Source organism: Notolepis coatsorum (genome assembly GCF_963971535.1).
Source record: "Notolepis coatsorum genome assembly, chromosome: 11".
Lineage (NCBI taxonomy): Eukaryota > Metazoa > Chordata > Actinopteri > Aulopiformes > Paralepididae > Notolepis > Notolepis coatsorum.
The window spans coordinates 15,340,378-15,358,842 of NC_140175.1; the positions used below are offsets into that span (position 1 = coordinate 15,340,378).

Here is an 18,465-nt window from a genome sequence, read left to right on the forward strand (position 1 = left end):
ATCTATGAAAAACCCCTTGATTAGTATTACAACAGAAGTGAACTCAGTTGACGTAACGACCTACAGTGAGAAGATAAGTGAAGTTGCATAAGAGCAATGGGAGGTTTGAGGACCATAATTATCTAAGGAATATACTGTATGTCATTGGGGCTGGAGCAAAGGGCCATAAATGGTAGTCATAATGATTCTACTGAGAGGGCATACATACCCTCATCTTGCACCTTGTTGCCCATATGTCCAGAGTTAATTATATTGTTATATTGTTTACACTGCCTTTTATTTATTCTATTTTTATTTTTACTTCTCCACTGTACTGTACTTCTGTCTGTACTATAATTATATGACCTGTACCACCCAAGGTTGCACATTGAATGGTATAAGTTCAGAATTTTGGACACTTCGCTGTACTTCCTTTCATCCATTATATATATATTTTTAATTATCTTTTTCCCCCTCCTTTTTCCGTTTTTCTCCCCTCCCAATGTTAGTCGTTATGCCAATTCCCAGTCCCCTTCCTGGTCGTTGCGCACTCTACCCCTATCGTCGGTCTGGGAGGGCGGAGACTATCAGATGCTTCCTCCGACACATGTGTAGCCAGCCCACCACTTCATTTCACCTGGCAGCGCGGACTCTCATTGGGAGAGTAACGTGTGGAAGGTCACACTACCTCTCCCAGATCCTTCCCTTGCTGTGCAGGCGCCCCGACCGAACTGTAGGAGTCGCTGTCCACAACGACCCAGACCCACCCTCGCCGGCTTCCCTCCCGCTAACACTGCCAATTGTGTTAGTATGACAGCCGGCCAGGCCGGAAGCAACGCTGACAGCTGGATTCGATACCAGTATCTCTTGTGTTGGTGACGAGCGCCTTGTCCAGCCGCCTTCCTTTCATCCATTATTGTCGGGTATCCAGTATGAATATTGACAACACCATTGGCAAGTAGGAAATAGAATACAAAAATAATTCTGAACTTACCATTTAAAATACAAACATGGTTGGCTAACCTTTCACCTACAGAGGAAATAATCTATGAAAAACCCCTTGATTAGTATTACAACAGAAGTGAACTCAGTTGACGTAACGACCTACAGTGAGAAGATAAGTGAAGTTGCATAAGAGCAATGGGAGGTTTGAGGACCATAATTATCTAAGGAATATACTGTATGTCATTGGGGCTGGAGCAAAGGGCCATAAATGGTAGTCATAATGATTCTACTGAGAGGGCATACATACCCTCATCTTGCACCTTGTTGCCCATATGTCCAGAGTTAATTATATTGTTATATTGTTTACACTGCCTTTTATTTATTCTATTTTTATTTTTACTTCTCCACTGTACTGTACTTCTGTCTGTACTATAATTATATGACCTGTACCATGTCTTCTACTACCTGTACCCCCCCCCCCCATGCTGCTATGATGGCTGAATTTCCCCAAGGGGATCAATAAAGGAATATCTTATCTTATCTTAAGAAGCGATGAGGCAAGGGCGGCTAAGTGGCGCAGTGGGCCAGGCACTCGCCACTAACGCAGGAGATGCTGGGTTCGAGCCCAGCTCTCGGCGTTGCTACCAGCTTGGCTGGTCGTTCATACTAACACAATTGGCAGTGTTAGGGGTGGGAAAGCCGGTGGGTGGGGATTGAACGTTGTGGACAGCGACTCCTACAGGTCGGTTGGTGCGCCTGTACAGCAGAATCAGGAAGCAACGGGGGCGGCGTGTCCCTCCCACGCGTTACTCCTCGCCACTGAGAGATCGCGCTGTACAGGTGAAAAGATGCAACGGCTGCCTCCTCGTGTACCGGAGGGGACACGTGATGCAAGCATAGGCGCCTACGTAACGGAGCAGGCGATGCACGTGCTCCAGGACTATTGAACTTGGGGGAGCAAACTTGTCTCTTTGCTCCCTCACTTTTTGATCATATGATATATCCCCCCCCAATATATAAATCTTATCTAACCATAACTACGTAATTTCAATCAAATTAATAATACGCAATGACACTTAATAGCAAGTTTTTAAGTTTCCAAAGATTGCGACACCCCCCTGCCCGATATGGTTTGATCCAGTCCCGCAGACAGAGTGGAGCCCTGCCGGCTCACACTCCAGTCTGCACAGCGCGCCGCTGCCTGCAGCCTCCACTCCAGGTGTAACAGTAAGCTGGTACACAGGCAGGCAGCGTGATTCGTGAACACTAGTTTAGGCACAACGCACAAGTTACAACAACAGCAGGATTTTCCACTAAGTAAGTTCAGTTGTTCAAACAAACTATTATGTTAGACATGTCGAGTGGTAGAACATCTACCACGCAATACAATAAAAGTGTTTCACGGTCCGAAATGCCATCTGGTCATACCGTAAGTCCGTAACTAATAAATAATAATAATATAACGTTGGCGTTAGCCGCTAGCTAACGTTGTCATATTATCTAGAATAATAATAATCTCTGTTCTCTGTTCTCCTCCATCTCTGTTCTCTGTTCAGTGTGTGAATTATGTTAATCCCACAATTACTCAACTGCACTCAATATTTAAATACCAATGCTAGTCTAAATAAATGTAGACAGACAATGTACGCATTAAAAATATAATAATAATAATAATAATAATAATAATAATAATAATAATAATAATAATAATAATAATAATAATAATAATAATAATAATAATAATAATAATAATAATAATAATAATAATAATAATAATAATAATAATAATAATAATAATAATGCAATAAAAGTCTGAAAATGATGGGATTATGTCCATGAGTGTCAGTTTTAGAAATTAAGGCCTGCCCCTTATATAACAAGTCTCTCTAATAAAGGCCTGGTGCTCTTTGCAGCTGAGGTAAATAGAATACCTATATTTGAGGATTTACGGTAAATCAAGATTTTCAATTATCTTAAGGTACAATACCTGAAATGAAAATGTGTGTGTGTGTGTGTGTGTGTGTGTGTGTCCAGCCAACCAGGTACCATGGCAGAAAAAAGAAAAAATACAGACATCAGAGCATTTTTCAGTACACCAAAACGCAAAGTAAGAACCCTAGTAGCCTAATAGCTCAAAGACTTAAAGGGCGGACTCCACAAATAATGGATTGCACGGTGTTAATTGCACCCTTACTTACAATTCATTATGAATTGTAAGTGGGGGACCCTGATGTAAACAAGACAAAAGTCTTTCTCTGGTCTGCATTCTATTCAAACTATTCCACAACTACAGCCCTTCTGAAGTTGACCAATGATGTTCACTCAGCAATGGACAATAACATGGTTACTGGTGCAATATTTATAGATCTCACAAAGGCTTTTGATTTGGTTGATCATTATCTTCTTCTTGACAAACTGTGTGCTATTGGTGTCTCTAATAATTCTTTACTTTGGTTCAATTCCTATCTCCACCAGAGACGTCAATGTGTATCATATCAGGGTAAACAGTCTGATTTTTTTATTATGGATAACGGTGTTCCTCAAGGATCATCTTTAGGACCATTATTATTTTCTATATTTGTTAATGATCTCACCCTGATACCATCTGACTGTCTTACTCAATTGTATGCTGATGATACAGTGATTTATTCTTCTAAGTCTGATATTCAACAAATTCAGTACTCTTTACAGACTCATTTTGATGCTGTCCAGAAATGGTTATCTATTAACAAACTTGTATTAAATAAGAAGAAGTCCTATAGTATGCTGTTTGGTACTAGATTAAATCTGGTGCAAATATCAAATCAGTTGTCGATTAAGTTTTTAGATTATGCTCCTCTTGAAAATGTCGATGAATATAAGTATCTGGGTCTTTGGCTTGATTCTCAACTCACCTTCAAGTCACATATTGATGCTGTGATGAAGAAAACAAATTGTAGCCTGAGAATATTGTATCGTTCTATTAACTGTTTTTCTCTTCAGGTTAGGAAAAGAATCATTATACAGCTGGTACTTCCAATAATGGATTACGCAGACATAGTCTATCAAAACACCACACTAACAAATCTCCGTCCTTTAAATGTTACCTATAATAGTGTTTGCAGATTTATATTGAGGTGTCCTTATAGAACCCATCACTGTCTTATGTTTGAGTTGTTAAACTGGCTTTCTCCCCAATTCAGAAGACATTTTCATTGGTTGCTTTTTGTTTACAAATGTATTTACTTTAATTATCCCCCCTATCTAAAGCAGTTCTTAACACCATATAGTTCAACTTATAATTTAAGACACACGGATCTTCCTTTCTTTAGTATACCTCGAACCATTAAAGCTATCGGTCGACTTGCCTTTAAATATAAAGCACCAGCTGATTGGAACAAACTGCCTAGTTCACTCAGATCTCTTACTTCTTACCGGTTATTCAAGATATCTTTGTTCACTCATCTACAGACTACTTGCACCTGTTATTGAGGGCTTAAATGTCGTTTCAGATCAAATTATAATTTTGTTTGTGTTTTATAAGGGAACATATATATATTTATTGGTGATCCTCTTGGGAGGAATCAGTGTGGATTGTGGGAGTGAGCTTGGGAGAGCGTCTGTCAGTGTATAAGTGCATTTGTTGTCTTGTTTTTTGTTTTGTTATGTATTGTATTGTATCGGTTACACTATGCTGGAAAATGTTAAAAGAACCCATGGCCAGAGCACATATTAAATGATGATATAATAAATAAAACCCTCACATTCCAACACATGTTGTTGTAGTCAAAACAACTTTTACAAGAGTCCACTCTCACACGGGACAAACCGCCAGGTCGTCGCAGGGAAAACCCATTACGGAACACAGCGTGTCTGCGTGTCACGCTGGCAGTGAATTACACTCCCTAACTAAAAAGAGTTCCTGTGTTTATTTCCAGAAGTAGCCGTAGGTGGGAGTTATGTCCCAAGAACCTCAGGGGATCAAAGGGTCCAGGAGGCTCTTTGAATAACCTTAAATCTACCAAACCGTCATTCTTCTTGTTGGTCGTGATGGATCGCAACCTGTGTAAATAAATTACCTCAGATATGGAACGGCGAGGTACTCGCTCGGGGAGCCCCCAATCGACCGGGACTTGTGAAATGAAATGGCTTTTCCATGCAGCCTGGCGGTCACGCCATTTCTAGAAACGAACGGAGGCATTTGACCAAATGGCGCGTGGAGTGATAGCGGGTGATAGAACCCCCGAATACGGAATACTGAACCTGTATCAAAGCCTGCCCTTGTGTCTTTACATTGGAGTAGATTAGATTCAAATGTATTGTCATCATACAGCACAAGTACAGTACAACGAAAATAAGTTTGGTGTCCAACCTGAGTGCAAATGTAACAGTAAAGTGCAATAGTAATATACAATGTACAGGTGATTAAACTGGGTATAAAATATATAAATGAGTACTACTGAGTAATAGTGCTAATCAGATGTACAGAGTTGTAGTATTAATATGTACAGTGATAGAGGTATAAAGAGACTATGGTAGTAGTCATACTTGCCAGCAGTATGACCCAGTACCCAGTTTAATCACCTGTACATTGTACATTACTATCGCACTTTAGTGTTACACTGTTGCACTCTGGTTGAATGCCAAACTTCTTTTCGTTGTACTGTACTTGTGCTGTATGATGACAATACATTAATAGTTGTTCTTTCTTCCATTCTGAGATGTCACGGTATGATGAATACGTTGGACTTGAGAAGCAGATATTCTGTCTGTCTGCTCTGGTGGTTTGTGTAGTGTGCGTGTGTCTGTGTGTGTGTGTGTGTGTGTGTCTGTGTGTGTCTGTGTGTGTCTGTGTATGTGTTAAATCACACCCAAACAAGGCAGATGGCGGCCATGCCGTGTGGGAGGAAGACAGGCGTGATATCCTCTCACCCGGCGGTACCCTATATATCTTTTTCAATGGAACTGCATTGCTAGGCGACAGCTTGGGCCCCACGTTAAGTTCCTGTCACTCAGCTATTGTGGCGGCAAACACTGCAACAGGAAGACACACTCTTTTTCCCGCCCTTTTAGAAAGTGCTGTTGTTGTCAAGTTTGAAAAGGTCTGTCACTTCACAGCTATTCATTGTCTAGTCAGTGGATGCATTCTTCCTGCCCTACACTGTAGTAATCATAATAAGCATATACTATAATATAATAAGCAACTATAGTCTACCAGTATGACTTACTACCATAGTGTCTTTATACCTGTATCACTGTACATATTAATACTACAACTCTGTACATACATCTGAGTACTACTGAATTACTCAGTAGTACTCATTTACTGTATATATTTTATACCCAGTATAATCACCTGTACATTGTACATTACTATTACACTTCACTGTTACATTTGCACTCTGGTTGGATGCCACACTTCTTGCTGTACTTGTGCTGTATGATGACATTTTCATCTAATCTAAATCGAATCTAATCTAATATACTACAGTACAATGTCTCATATCTCAAAAATCGGTGTGCTCAGTCCATGCTTGTTTATAAGACATATCCACACACAGCCATATTATGCCACATCAATGTGGAACGCCCTACCCACACCTTCAAAACCGCTCTCAAAGAGCACCTTCGGGAGGCTGCAATTCGAAACTAGCCCCCGTAAATGTCCGAACACCCTCCCACCCACCCCCTACTAATGTACATTTCCCTCCCCCTCGTATGTATATATTTACTGTTAGGATCTCTGTTTAACAGTACTGTATATTTGCTTATCTTGTATGTCACAAATGTAACAGTACTGTATATATCTGTATGTCGTATGTCATAAATGTCATTATATCAATTGAAAATGGGGGACCCTGGTGTAAACAAGACGAAAGCCTTTCTCTGGTCTGCATCCCCTTAACAATTGTGTGTATTGAGTTGTACTGTATTGTACCCATTCTGCAATTTGTTAATTAAAGTTATCAATGGAACTGCATTGCTAGGCAACAGCTTGGGCCCCACGTTAAGTTCCTGTCACTCAGCTATTGTGGCGGCAAACACTGCAACAGGAAGACACACTCTTTTTCCCGCCCTTTTAGAAAGTACTGTTGTTGTCAAGTTTGAAAAGGTCTGTCACTTCACAGCTATTCATTGTCTAGTGGATGCATTCTTCCTGCCCTACACGGTAGTAATCATCAATCAATCAATCAATCAGCCTTGTGAACTCACTGGTGGAGAAGGTCTTGGTGGTCTGTGGCCCCCTGGTGTTGTTCTTGACGATGCCCAGCGTCACCTCGTACTCCTGGCCCGGCCCGAGGCCCGACTGGTCGAAGGTGTTCTGGGACGACGGCAGGGTCGTCAGGATCTTACCGTTCTCCTCTTTCTGAAAGGACACCGAGTCAAAAGCAACGTCAGTCACACACAAGGTACGGTAACGTATATGATATAACCGATAGGGCATACAGAGACCCTCAGCTATGAGGGGCCGTTTACGCACACGTTTTTCAATAGCATACGTATGATTTAAGTGACGGTATAATATGGCCTAAACGGCCCCTCATACTCATCCGCACCTTTGTTTACACTGTTTATTTTTCGTTTTCAGTTTACACACTGTTTATTGTTCTCATATTTTCATACTCAGATAAAATTGTATCGCCTATATTTATGTCTTTCTATTATTACCCTGCCCATCCATACCTGTAAATCAAATAAAAATCAAATCAAATGTATTTGTAAGGCCTGACGACACACGTTAATGTCCCCATGGGCCGGACACGTCTTTTTCAAAACAAGTCAAGAAGAAACATCACAATTAGGGATGTCCGATATTATCGGCCGATATCGGCATTAAAATGTGATATCGGAAAATATCGGTATCGGTTTTTACATTTCTATAACCTTTATTTACCCAGGCAAGCAAGTAAGAACAAATTCAGATTTTATTTATTGTCAAAAGTATGCATAATGTTGTGTTAATTCCACAACAAGAGATATGTAATGTTAATTACCTGAAATTATTTTTAAAAAAATGGGGGGGAAACCCTGCATATATCGGTATCGGTTGATATCAGTTGATATCGGTATCGGAAATTAAGAGTTGGACAATATCGGTATATCGGTATCGGTAAAAAAGCCAATATCGAGCATCCCTAATCACAATAAATCAAGAACAAAACAAAAACACCATAAAGTCCACATTTATTTTTAAATAAAAGCAACACTCCCAGACAGGAAAAACTCACTAAAACCTAGCAATAGGGAAAAAATGCACCACAGGCAATGTGGAGGAGAGAAACCTTAGAAGGGCCGTTCAAGGGGGGATCTCCCTTCTTAGATGTCGGTGATAGTAGTGTTGCAATAAAGGGAAAATAAAAAATGTCTAACATGAACCGTATTCGTCAACAGTAAAACAAACATCCAGCGCGTTAATTGAGCGTCGATCGTGAATTTACAGCCCCTCGTATTTTTTACGGATGAGCCCCGTGGAACCCAATGGGTATTGAATAACTGGAGGAAGGAACCGTCAACCACTAAACACAACTGATCTGGCAGGCAGGCCGTCCTCCAGGAGTCCTAAAACACATTACAGGGGCCATGGTTGGATATCAACGTGGGAACAATGGCTTATTGCTTTTAGAGCAGAGGCCTGGGGGCTGATAAACGCCCTCCCAGACTTCTGAAGCAGAGCGGCGTGGGCAGTTACTCTCTTTACATACGGTAATTATCAGCTCGGATTATTTACCAGTGGGTAAACCCCTGCCGCTAGAGTGACCTCTGTCCCCGGAGCCGGTCCATCTGAGAAAACAATCTCCGTCATCATCAGCGCTCCTTCGGCAGGGAGACGATCGCGATATATACGCCGCTAGGTTCCCCCAGTATTTCCACAGTCAAATTAAACCAGACTTTTTTTTGCAAAGTGTTCTAACATATTTTCTCGTCACTTCCCCCCGTCGTTCCCCTCTGTTGCTTCTTAATAAAGGGGAAATACGTCCCACTTTCGGAATTGTATTCCTTAGGTAGTTAATATAGTTGTTCCTCTGGTTCCTAAGACGATCCAAAGATATTAGTGTCACGCATTACAACTCTCTCCCAAATCAGAAGAAAAAACGGAGTCTAATTCACGGTGTCATCGGGTATGAAGTCTGAAGCCTCTCCATATGATTTTTATATTAATATAGATGACACTGAGAGCGCCCAGGGGAATGTTCTGAGTTCATAGGTACATGTTGTGTTTCAGAACGGAGAACCGAAGATAATATATAAAAAGTAAAACAAATATTCTGTGGGTCCACACACACATTTCGCCCCCCATTCATTGTCTATGGAGCAGCTCCAGACTTTATACTTCACAGCTTTGAGTCTTATTTCTCTGGTTTCTGGCTTTGGGGGAGAGTAGCTCATGTTCACATATATTGATTGGACATTCCTGGGCCATGGAATAAGTGCGACAATGGCTCGGGAGGTAGAGCAGTCGTCTGGTAATCCAGAGGTTCCCAGTTTGATTCCAGCTCCTCCCAGGCAGCAAGACACTTAACCCCTAATTGCTCCTGATGAGCAGGTAATTGGCACCTTGCATGATTGCCTCCACCGTCGGTGTGTGAATGTGTGAGTGAATGGGTAAAAAGGAACAAATTGTAAAGCGCTTTGGATAAAAGCGCTATATAAATGCAGCCATTTACCATTTAAGTGGTCTACATGTTAAAATAATAGCTCTACATTCCAACAGCCATCACTCATATAGAGTGTTTGGTCAGTAACATGGGTCTCTGCGGTAAACAGAAAATACATATCCTGGTATCCCATTCCAAGTTCACCCAATCAGGAGAGAGAACTCTCACTGCAAAGAATATCTGACAAAAATAAGAAATAAAAACTAGTTTTAAGCAAATGTGTGCTTGAAACAAGTCAAATAATCTCTCAAAGTAAGCTCATTTGGCTTGGAAAGATGAACTAAAATGATTGGATAAAGTGGGAACGGGATACCAGGACATGTATTTTGTGTTTACTGCAGAGTGGAAGGACTGGGAGACCCATGTTACTGACCAGACACTCTATATTAGTGATGGCTGTTTACTGCAGAGTGGAGGGACTGAGAGACCCATGTTACTGACCAGACACTCTATATCAGTGATGGCTGTTTACTGCAGAGCAGGAGGGACTGGGAGACCCATGTTACTGACCAGACACTCTATATCAGTGATGGCTGTTTACTGCAGAGCAGGAGGGACTGGGAGACCCATGTTACTGACCAGACACTCTATATCAGTGATGGCTGTTTACTGCAGAGTGGAGGGACTGGGAGACCCATGTTACTGACCAGACACTCTACATCAGTGATGGCTGTTTACTGCAGAGCAGGAGGGACTGAGAGACCCATGTTACTGACCAGACACTCTATATCAGTGATGGCTGTTTACTGCAGAGCAGGAGGGACTGGGAGACCCATGTTACTGACCAGACACTCTATATCAGTGATGGCTGTTTACTGCAGAGTGGAGGGACTGGGAGACCCATGTTATTGACCAGACACTCTATATCAGTGATGGCTGTTTACTGCAGAGTGGAGGGACTGGGAGACCCATGTTACTGACCAGACACTCTATATCAGTGATGGCTGTTTACTGCAGAGTGGAGGGACTGGGAGACCCATGTTACTGACCAGACACTCTATATCAGTGATGGCTGTTTACTGCAGAGTGGAGGGACTGGGAGACCCATGTTACTGACCAGACACTCTATATCAGTGATGGCTGTTTACTGCAGAGCAGGAGGGACTGAGAGACCCATGTTACTGACCAGACACTCTATATCAGTGATGGCTGTTTACTGCAGAGTGGAGGGACTGGGAGACACATGTTACTGACCAGACACTCTATATCAGTGATGGCTGTTTACTGCAGAGTGGAGGGACTGGGAGACCCATGTTACTGACCAGACACTCTATATCAGTGATGGCTGTTGGAATGTATTTAACACTTATTTTAACAAAGAAATTACCACTTACAGCATCTTCTTCTGCCTTCTACTTCTTTACTGTATGAAGCACAATTTCAGGAGGCTCATACAGAAATAGGCATTTCACTATAATGTGCATGTACCTAATGTGTGAGCCAAATAAAACAAAACTTGAAACCTGAAGCTTTAACGTGGGTGGTGGTGGTCCCCTTTAAAAACATGGCAGGACGTTGAAACGGACTATCTGCCAGCGGGGGAGACGCGGGGACACTGACTGACCGTGTTGCGGAAGTAGAGCTCCCAGCCGTCGAAGGAGATGTCCAGCTGGTCCCACAGCACCTCCACCGAGGTCTCCCTCACCAGCTTGAACTTCAGGCCCTCCGGCTGGGGCAGATCTGGGGGTCGAGACGAGGAGGTTTCATCAAGCCTCGTCACAATGTTGACTCACAGATTTGATTACGGCACACACTCACTCTACGCTGATGACAATACTAATATACAGTACAGTATGTCATAAATGTTACGATGAATTGAAAACGGGGCACCCTGATGTAAACAAGACGTAAGTCTTTCTCTGGTCTGCGTCCCGTTAACAATTGTGTGTATATTGAGCCGTACTGTATTGTACCCCCATTCTGCAATCTGTTAATAAAGTTTTCAATCAATCAATCAATCAATCAATCAAACACAATGCTGTGTGACCTCTTAATTCATTAGTTTACATTTAGTCACTTAGCTGATGCTTTTATCCAGACGGCCTAGCCGTTCCATCATGGAGTCTTTAAAAACAAATGTATGTTGTGATAAGTCCTTGTATCCTTGTAGAATGAAAATACATTCCTATTTCTTGTTTTTTTTTTATGTGGTGGGACCTGGCTATACCGGCGATTAGTTTCCATTTGGATCACCGATTGGCCTTTAACCGGTTTAAAGATGAACGCCACCTACATGTGGCCACCCTGGCGCTGACGGGGATGCTCCTCTTGTTGCTCAGGACGGCGTAGACGTTGATCAGGTACTCGATGCCGGGCTCCAGCTCCTTGACGGTCGCAGCGCTCCTGTCTCCGGTCACGGTGAACTCCTGGTACAGCCCGCCCGGGCCCGTGGGCACGTACGTGACCAGATACTCCGTCACCAACATCTCGTTGCTCCACGTCAGGTCCAGCGTCTCGGTCGTGACCTCGATGACCGTCAGGTCCTTGGGAGGAGAGACTAGAGAGGAGAGAGAGAGAGAGGACATATTGATTTACAACAAGGCAATTATATGGTCCAGAAAAGAGTTATTTTTCACGTTCTCAAAGTCTGCTCCTATTGTCTGTTCCCAATGTTCGTGCTGAAATGGGCAAGGGAGCATTTAGTTAGTCTGCTCCCTCGGCTTGGAACGTGTTACAGAATGACCTGAAACTCTCCTGAGACTATATGTATCACTGGATGCTTTTAAATGCCTTCACGAAGGGACTAGACTGAGGTTGAATCAATGGTCTTTGTTTTTATTCGCCGTAGTAATACTGTAGTTTATTGTTGCTGCCTGCCCTGCTACTGTAGGTTGTATCTGGCTCTGCTATTGGTTGTTTAGTGTATTTGTTGCAGCTTGTCTTGGCCAGGTCTCACTTGACAAAGACATTTTTTTATCTCAATGTGACATTTAATAATTGAATAATTTCAATATGTCTGGGCATGCTAGTATCTCAGATTTCGTCTCATGCCCTCAGTCACTAAACTATCCTGCGCACAAAGCTAATCTAAACTCCAGACCTGCATCTGGCTGCAGCTGAGGAGAACCGCCCCAACGGACGGAGACAAAAGCAGACAAACGGCAACGCTTTGCTTTTGGCGTCTGCGTGGAACTCAAATGGACACTTAAATAATTTTTTTTCTTTTTTTTGCAATTCATTTAAATAGTTTCCCAAATTTTTTTAGTCGATTTCGAGGAAAACGGAAAAGAGATAATTGTTGTATAAATTGGATTTTCTATTCTGGTTCATTCTCAGCGAAACAGACGGAAAGTTCCTAAGCTCGTAAAAGCCGCCTACCTTCCGAGCAGTCGTCTCCGAGGTATCCCTCGTCACAGACGCACATGCCGTGCACACAGCGGCCCTTGTCCAGGCAGTCGTTGAGACAGCTCTGCTCCCCGCAGCTGTCCCCCTCGTAGCCGTCTTCGCACACGCACTTGCCGTTGAGACAGCGCCCCCTGTCGTTGCAGTTGTCGGGACAGGTGAGCGTGGAGCAGTCGTGTCCCGAATAGCCCTCTTGGCAGACGCACTTGCCGTCGACGCAGTACCCTTGCTTGTGGCAGTCGTTGGGACAGGCTTTCTGCCCGCAGTCTTCCCCGGTGAAACCCTCGTCGCACACGCACTGTCCGTCGTTGCACCGCCCGCGGCCCAGGCAGTCGCTGGGGCAGCTCAGCTCGCCGCAGTCGTCGCCGGAGTAACCGGCGAAGCACTCGCACTGGCCGTCCACGCACTTGCCGCGGCCGTAGCAGTCCGAAGGACAGGTCTTGATGCTGCAGTCCTCGCCGGCGAAGCCCTCCTCGCACACGCACTGGCCGTTGACACATTGCCCCCTGTTCCGGCAGTTGTAGGGGCAGGACAGCTCCGAGCAGTCCTCCCCTTGGTAGCCCACGTCGCAGGCACACTTTCCATTGATGCACAGGCCCCTGCCGTGGCAGTTGTTGACGCACGCCAGTTGGCTGCAGTCGTCCCCTTGGTAGCCGATGTCGCAGACGCACATGCCGTTGAAACACGTGCCTCTGTCGTTGCAGTCGTTCAGGCAGGTGGCCCTGGAGCAGTCCTCCCCGGCGTAGCCGGCGCCGCACACGCACTTGCCGTCCACGCAGAAGCCCTTGCCCTGGCAGTCGTTGAGGCAGGTGCTCTGGCCGCAGTCCTCCCCGGTGAAGCCCTTGTCGCAGTAGCAGGTCCCGTTGTCGCAGCGTCCGCGGTCGTAGCAGTCCTTGGGGCAGATGAGCTCGGAGCAGTCGTAGCCGGTCCAGGGCTCTGCGCACTCGCAGTCGCCGTCCACGCAGCGCCCGCGGCCCAGGCAGTTGTTGAGGCAGTCGGTCTGGGAGCAGTCGTCGCCGGAGAAGCCCTCCGCGCAGACGCAGGCGCCGCCGAGACAGTGGCCGTTCTCCCCGCAGTCCACGGGGCAGAGGTGCAGGGCGCAGTCGTCTCCCGCGAAGCCCGCGAAGCACACGCACTTGCCGTCCACGCAGCGGCCCTGGTCCTGGCAGTCGTTGGCGCACGCGGCCTCGCCGCAGTTGGGGCCCTTCCAGCCGGGCTCGCAGACGCAGCCGCAGGTGCCACTGCTGTAGTTTCCTCTGCCGTTGCAGTAAGGCTTGGTTCCCACTTCACCTATGAGAAGAAAGATAGATTATTTTTTTTTTGTGAATCTTCAACTTGCTTTATTTATATATTTTACTAGCTCCATTTCAATACTTGACATCAAAACTGTTTAATAATAATATCATTACTATAGTATTACATTATATTATATTACATAAAATGCTTTGTATGGCGGCTAGGTGGTGTAGTGGGCAAGGCGCTCGCCACCAATGCAGGAGACGCTGGGTTCGAGCCCAGCTCTCCGCATTGCTATATCAGCTTGGCTGGTCGTTCATACTAATACAATTGGCAGTATTAGGGGGTGGGAAGCTGATTAGGGGGTGGGGATCGGACGTTGTGGACAGCGACTCCTACAGGTCGGTTGGTGCGCCTGCGCAGCAGAATCAGGAAGCGACGGGGGCGGCGTGTCCCTCCCACGCAGACCCCCAACGCTGAGAGATCGCGCTGTACAGGTGAAAAGATGTGACGGCTGCTTCCTCGAGTACCGGAGGGGACACGTGATGCAAGGCTTAGTCCGCATTGCAGCCGGCTTGTGGGAGGCGTGGCCTAACAGCGTCCGAGACAGGGGACGGTAGAATTGGACGATACGAAATTGGAATGGGAGAAAAATTGAAAATGGGAGAAAAAGTAGATAAAAAAAATAAAATGATTTGTAACACATATAATATGTATGTGTGCATCTGTGCTGAGGGGTAGGTGTAGGGGTTTGGAGCACCCAGGATTGTAACAATGGGACTTTGAGCGCGGTAATATTTGCCATGGAATATGAATCTGTCACTGTACCCTGAAAACAGATTTAGAGATTCGATTTTCAACCATTCTTGGTCTAAATGAAGTCCAGATAAAAACATATATATTGAAACTGAAACAGAAACAGAGAATGAATCGCCTCGGGTGTCTCTCAAATGAGCACACATTACACAATAACTGCTCTGGTTAAACACTTAAATGTTTTAAACATGAACAGAAAGCACCCATGATTTCCACAAGGCGTCAGAGCAAACTGAATGCTAAGCCTTATTCCTGGCCGTTCAGTCCCAGAGTCCTCGAGCTCTTCCATATTCATGAGCTGCAAATCATCTGAGCTTCTTCTACAGATGAATGTTACAGATGTGTCTTAAATGGAGAGAGGAATTATGGGGGTACAGTATAGAGAATCCCTAATGTGTAATGGAGAACTTTTCCCAACACCTGTTAAACAGCACTGGCGACCACCCATTTGCATATACCCGTAGAGGGTAGAAGACCACTGACAAGGGCTTAACAAGGAAGCATGTAGCCTGGTGCGGCTGGGTGGTGTAGATGTCTAAGCACTCGCCTGCCCTGCAGAGACTCGGGGTTCAAATCTCAAACCTGAGCACTACTGTCTGTACCTGTGACCTGAGCACTACTGTCTGTACCTGTGACCTGAGCACTACTGTCTGTACCTGTGACCTGAGCACTACTGTCTGTACCTGTGACCTGAGCACTACTGTATATACCTGTGACCTGAGCACTACTGTCTGTACCTGTGACCTGAGCACTACTGTCTGTACCTGTGACCTGAGCACTACTGTCTGTACCTGAGCACTACTGTCTGTACCTGTGACCTGAGCACTACTGTCTGTACCTGTGACCTGAGCACTACTGTCTGTACCTGTGACCTGAACACTACTGTCTGTACCTGAGCACTACTGTATATACCTGAGCACTACTGTATATACCTGAGACCTGAGCACTACTGTCTGTACCTGTGACCTGAGCACTACTGTCTGTACCTGTGACCTGAGCACTACTGTCTGTACCTGAGACCTGAGCACTACTGTCTGTACCTGTGACCTGAGCACTACTGTCTGTACCTGTGACCTGAGCACTACTGTATATACCTGTGACCTGAGCACTACTGTCTGTACCTGTGACCTGAGCACTACTTTATGTACCTGAGACCTGAGCGCTGCAGCAGCTAGCCGAGTCCCCCCCGGCACACTGGCCTCTCAGCGTGGAAACCTCTCCCTCCAGCATCTCCAACCGGCTCAGGAGCTCTTTGATGTCCGGCGCCCCGCCCGCACAGTCGCACGCCTGCCGGGGGATGTTGATGCGGTGGGTGAAGACGATCTGGTTCTCCCCGTTCCCCGGGGAGGCGCTGCCCTCGGCGGTCTGGAGGTCAGAGTTGGAGGGCCCGTCACCGCGCTGGAGCTGCGGCCCGCCGCCGGTTGCCGTGACGCCGCCGTCCAGGTCCACGGAGCACATGGAGCTCTGGACGTTGATGTTGTAGACGTGGTTGAACACCACGGGCTTGTCGGCGCCGCCGTCTGGGAGGGTGACGTTGTGCTCTGATGTGACGGTCGGTGCCGTCTGCCGGCGCTCCCTCAGTAGCCTCCGGACCAGCCCGGCGTGGCTCGGAGCGAGCAGAGCGGCCAGGAGGAGGCAGACTAGCAGGCTGGTTCTGGTTCCCATGCTGAAGGCGATGGCTTGGCTTTGGTGACGGGAACTTCAGGAGAAGGGTTTTGACTGGAGACCACTCGGTGTGAACGGTGAGGGTCCTGCAGAGGAAACAAAGAAAAAACAACAACACATAAAATACAACATAATAAGATACGATACGATACGATGCGATACGATACGATAAATACTACTCAATACAACACGATACGATACGATACAATACGATACAACATGATACAATATGATATGATACAACATGATACAATAGCATATGATACGATACGATAAATACTACTCGATACAACATGATACGATACAACATGATACGATACAATATGATACGATACGATAAATACTACTCAATACAACATGATACGATACAATATGATACGATACGATAAATACTACTCAATACAACATGATACGATACAATATGATACGATACGATAAATACTACTCAATACAACATGATACGATACAATATGATACGATACGATAAATACTACTCAATACAACATGATACGATACGATACAACACGATACGATACAACATGATACGATACAATATGATACGATACGATAAATACTACTCAATACAACATGATACGATACGATACAACATGATACGATACGATACAACATGATACGATACGATACAACATGATACGATACAATATGATACCATACGATAAATACTACTCAATACAACATGATACGATACGATACAACATGATACGATGCGATACGATGCGATATTCCTTTATTGATCCCCTTGGGGAAATTTGGGTGGAGGCACAGGTATGGGGCAGGGTAATAGTAGAAAGACATAAATGAAGGCAATCAAATTTGATCTGAATATAAAAATATGAGGAAAAGATAAACTGTGTAAACAATATAATTAACTCTGAATATGAGAAATATGAGAAAAATACACAAAGGTGCAGATGATAGGTATGCCCTATCGGTTATAATTATACGTTACAACCCGCATGTTCCAAATTCAAATCGGTAATACCTGCATACTTTCTACTGTGACCTCGGACTCGAGAGGAACACCTGTGAACAGCCGATGTCTTGAGTTACTGGTTGACCCCGCAGCGCCCTAATGACAGCCCGGTGGCCAGAGACCACAAATTAACACATTCCTGAAGTCACAGAGCCACGGCGTTCACCGCGCGGGTCATTAGCTCATTGCCACCGACTCCTTGAATCAAAGGAACCGGCCCGGCAGTTAAACGTAAAGGAGGTGAAAGTCGACTTTAACTCTGCTCCTCTAACTCCCGCTAATGACTTTCCATAAAAGTAATGAGAAGCTGTTTTCTCTCACATCACACATGTAATGAATACCGTAGCCCTACGTGACCCTTTCACGGGACACGAGGCCAGGGGCGGGACTCCAGGGGGAGGGGGGGGGGGGGGGGCGTCCCCCCCTCACCCCTCACCTTTAAAGCCCTCCATAGCCTGGCCCCCCCTACCTGACTGACCTCCTTCTCCCTTACCGCCCCACCCGATCCTCTTCCACTGATTCCCTCACCGTCGCGTCATCCAAATTAAAACGTTTTGGTGATCGGGCCTTCTCACGCGCTGCACCCCGACTCTGGAACACCCTCCCTCAGACCGTCAGAGACTCTCCCACACTCTCCACCTTCAAGTCCCGACTCAAAACCTACCTGTTCTCCCAAGCATTCAACCTTCCCCACCCATAACCACCCTCCTTCAACAACCTACCACCTCCTTTTCCCCATCCCTACCTCCTCTCCTCTCCTCTCCTCTCCTCTCCTCTCCTCTCCTCTCCTCTCCTCTCCTCTCTTCTCTTCTCTTCTCTTCTCCTCTCCTCTCCTGTCTTCTCTTCTCTTCT

At 45.3% G+C, this 18,465-nt stretch overlaps 1 protein-coding gene across 1 annotated transcript in view; it reads right to left on the reverse strand.

Moving 5' to 3' along the window:
- tnca (tenascin Ca) overlaps positions 1-18,465 on the reverse strand; it is a 101,948-nt gene that overhangs the window by 58,284 nt on the left and 25,199 nt on the right. Inside the window, exons 2-6 of the mRNA XM_084325396.1 lie at positions 16,103-16,705; positions 12,879-14,192; positions 11,794-12,057; positions 11,125-11,240; positions 7,117-7,270 (exon numbers count right to left, since the gene is read on the reverse strand). Of these exons, the coding sequence (XP_084181522.1) occupies positions 7,117-7,270; positions 11,125-11,240; positions 11,794-12,057; positions 12,879-14,192; positions 16,103-16,619 (2,365 nt within the window). The 5' untranslated portion in view covers positions 16,620-16,705. The remainder of the gene's footprint in view (positions 1-7,116; positions 7,271-11,124; positions 11,241-11,793; positions 12,058-12,878; positions 14,193-16,102; positions 16,706-18,465) is intronic.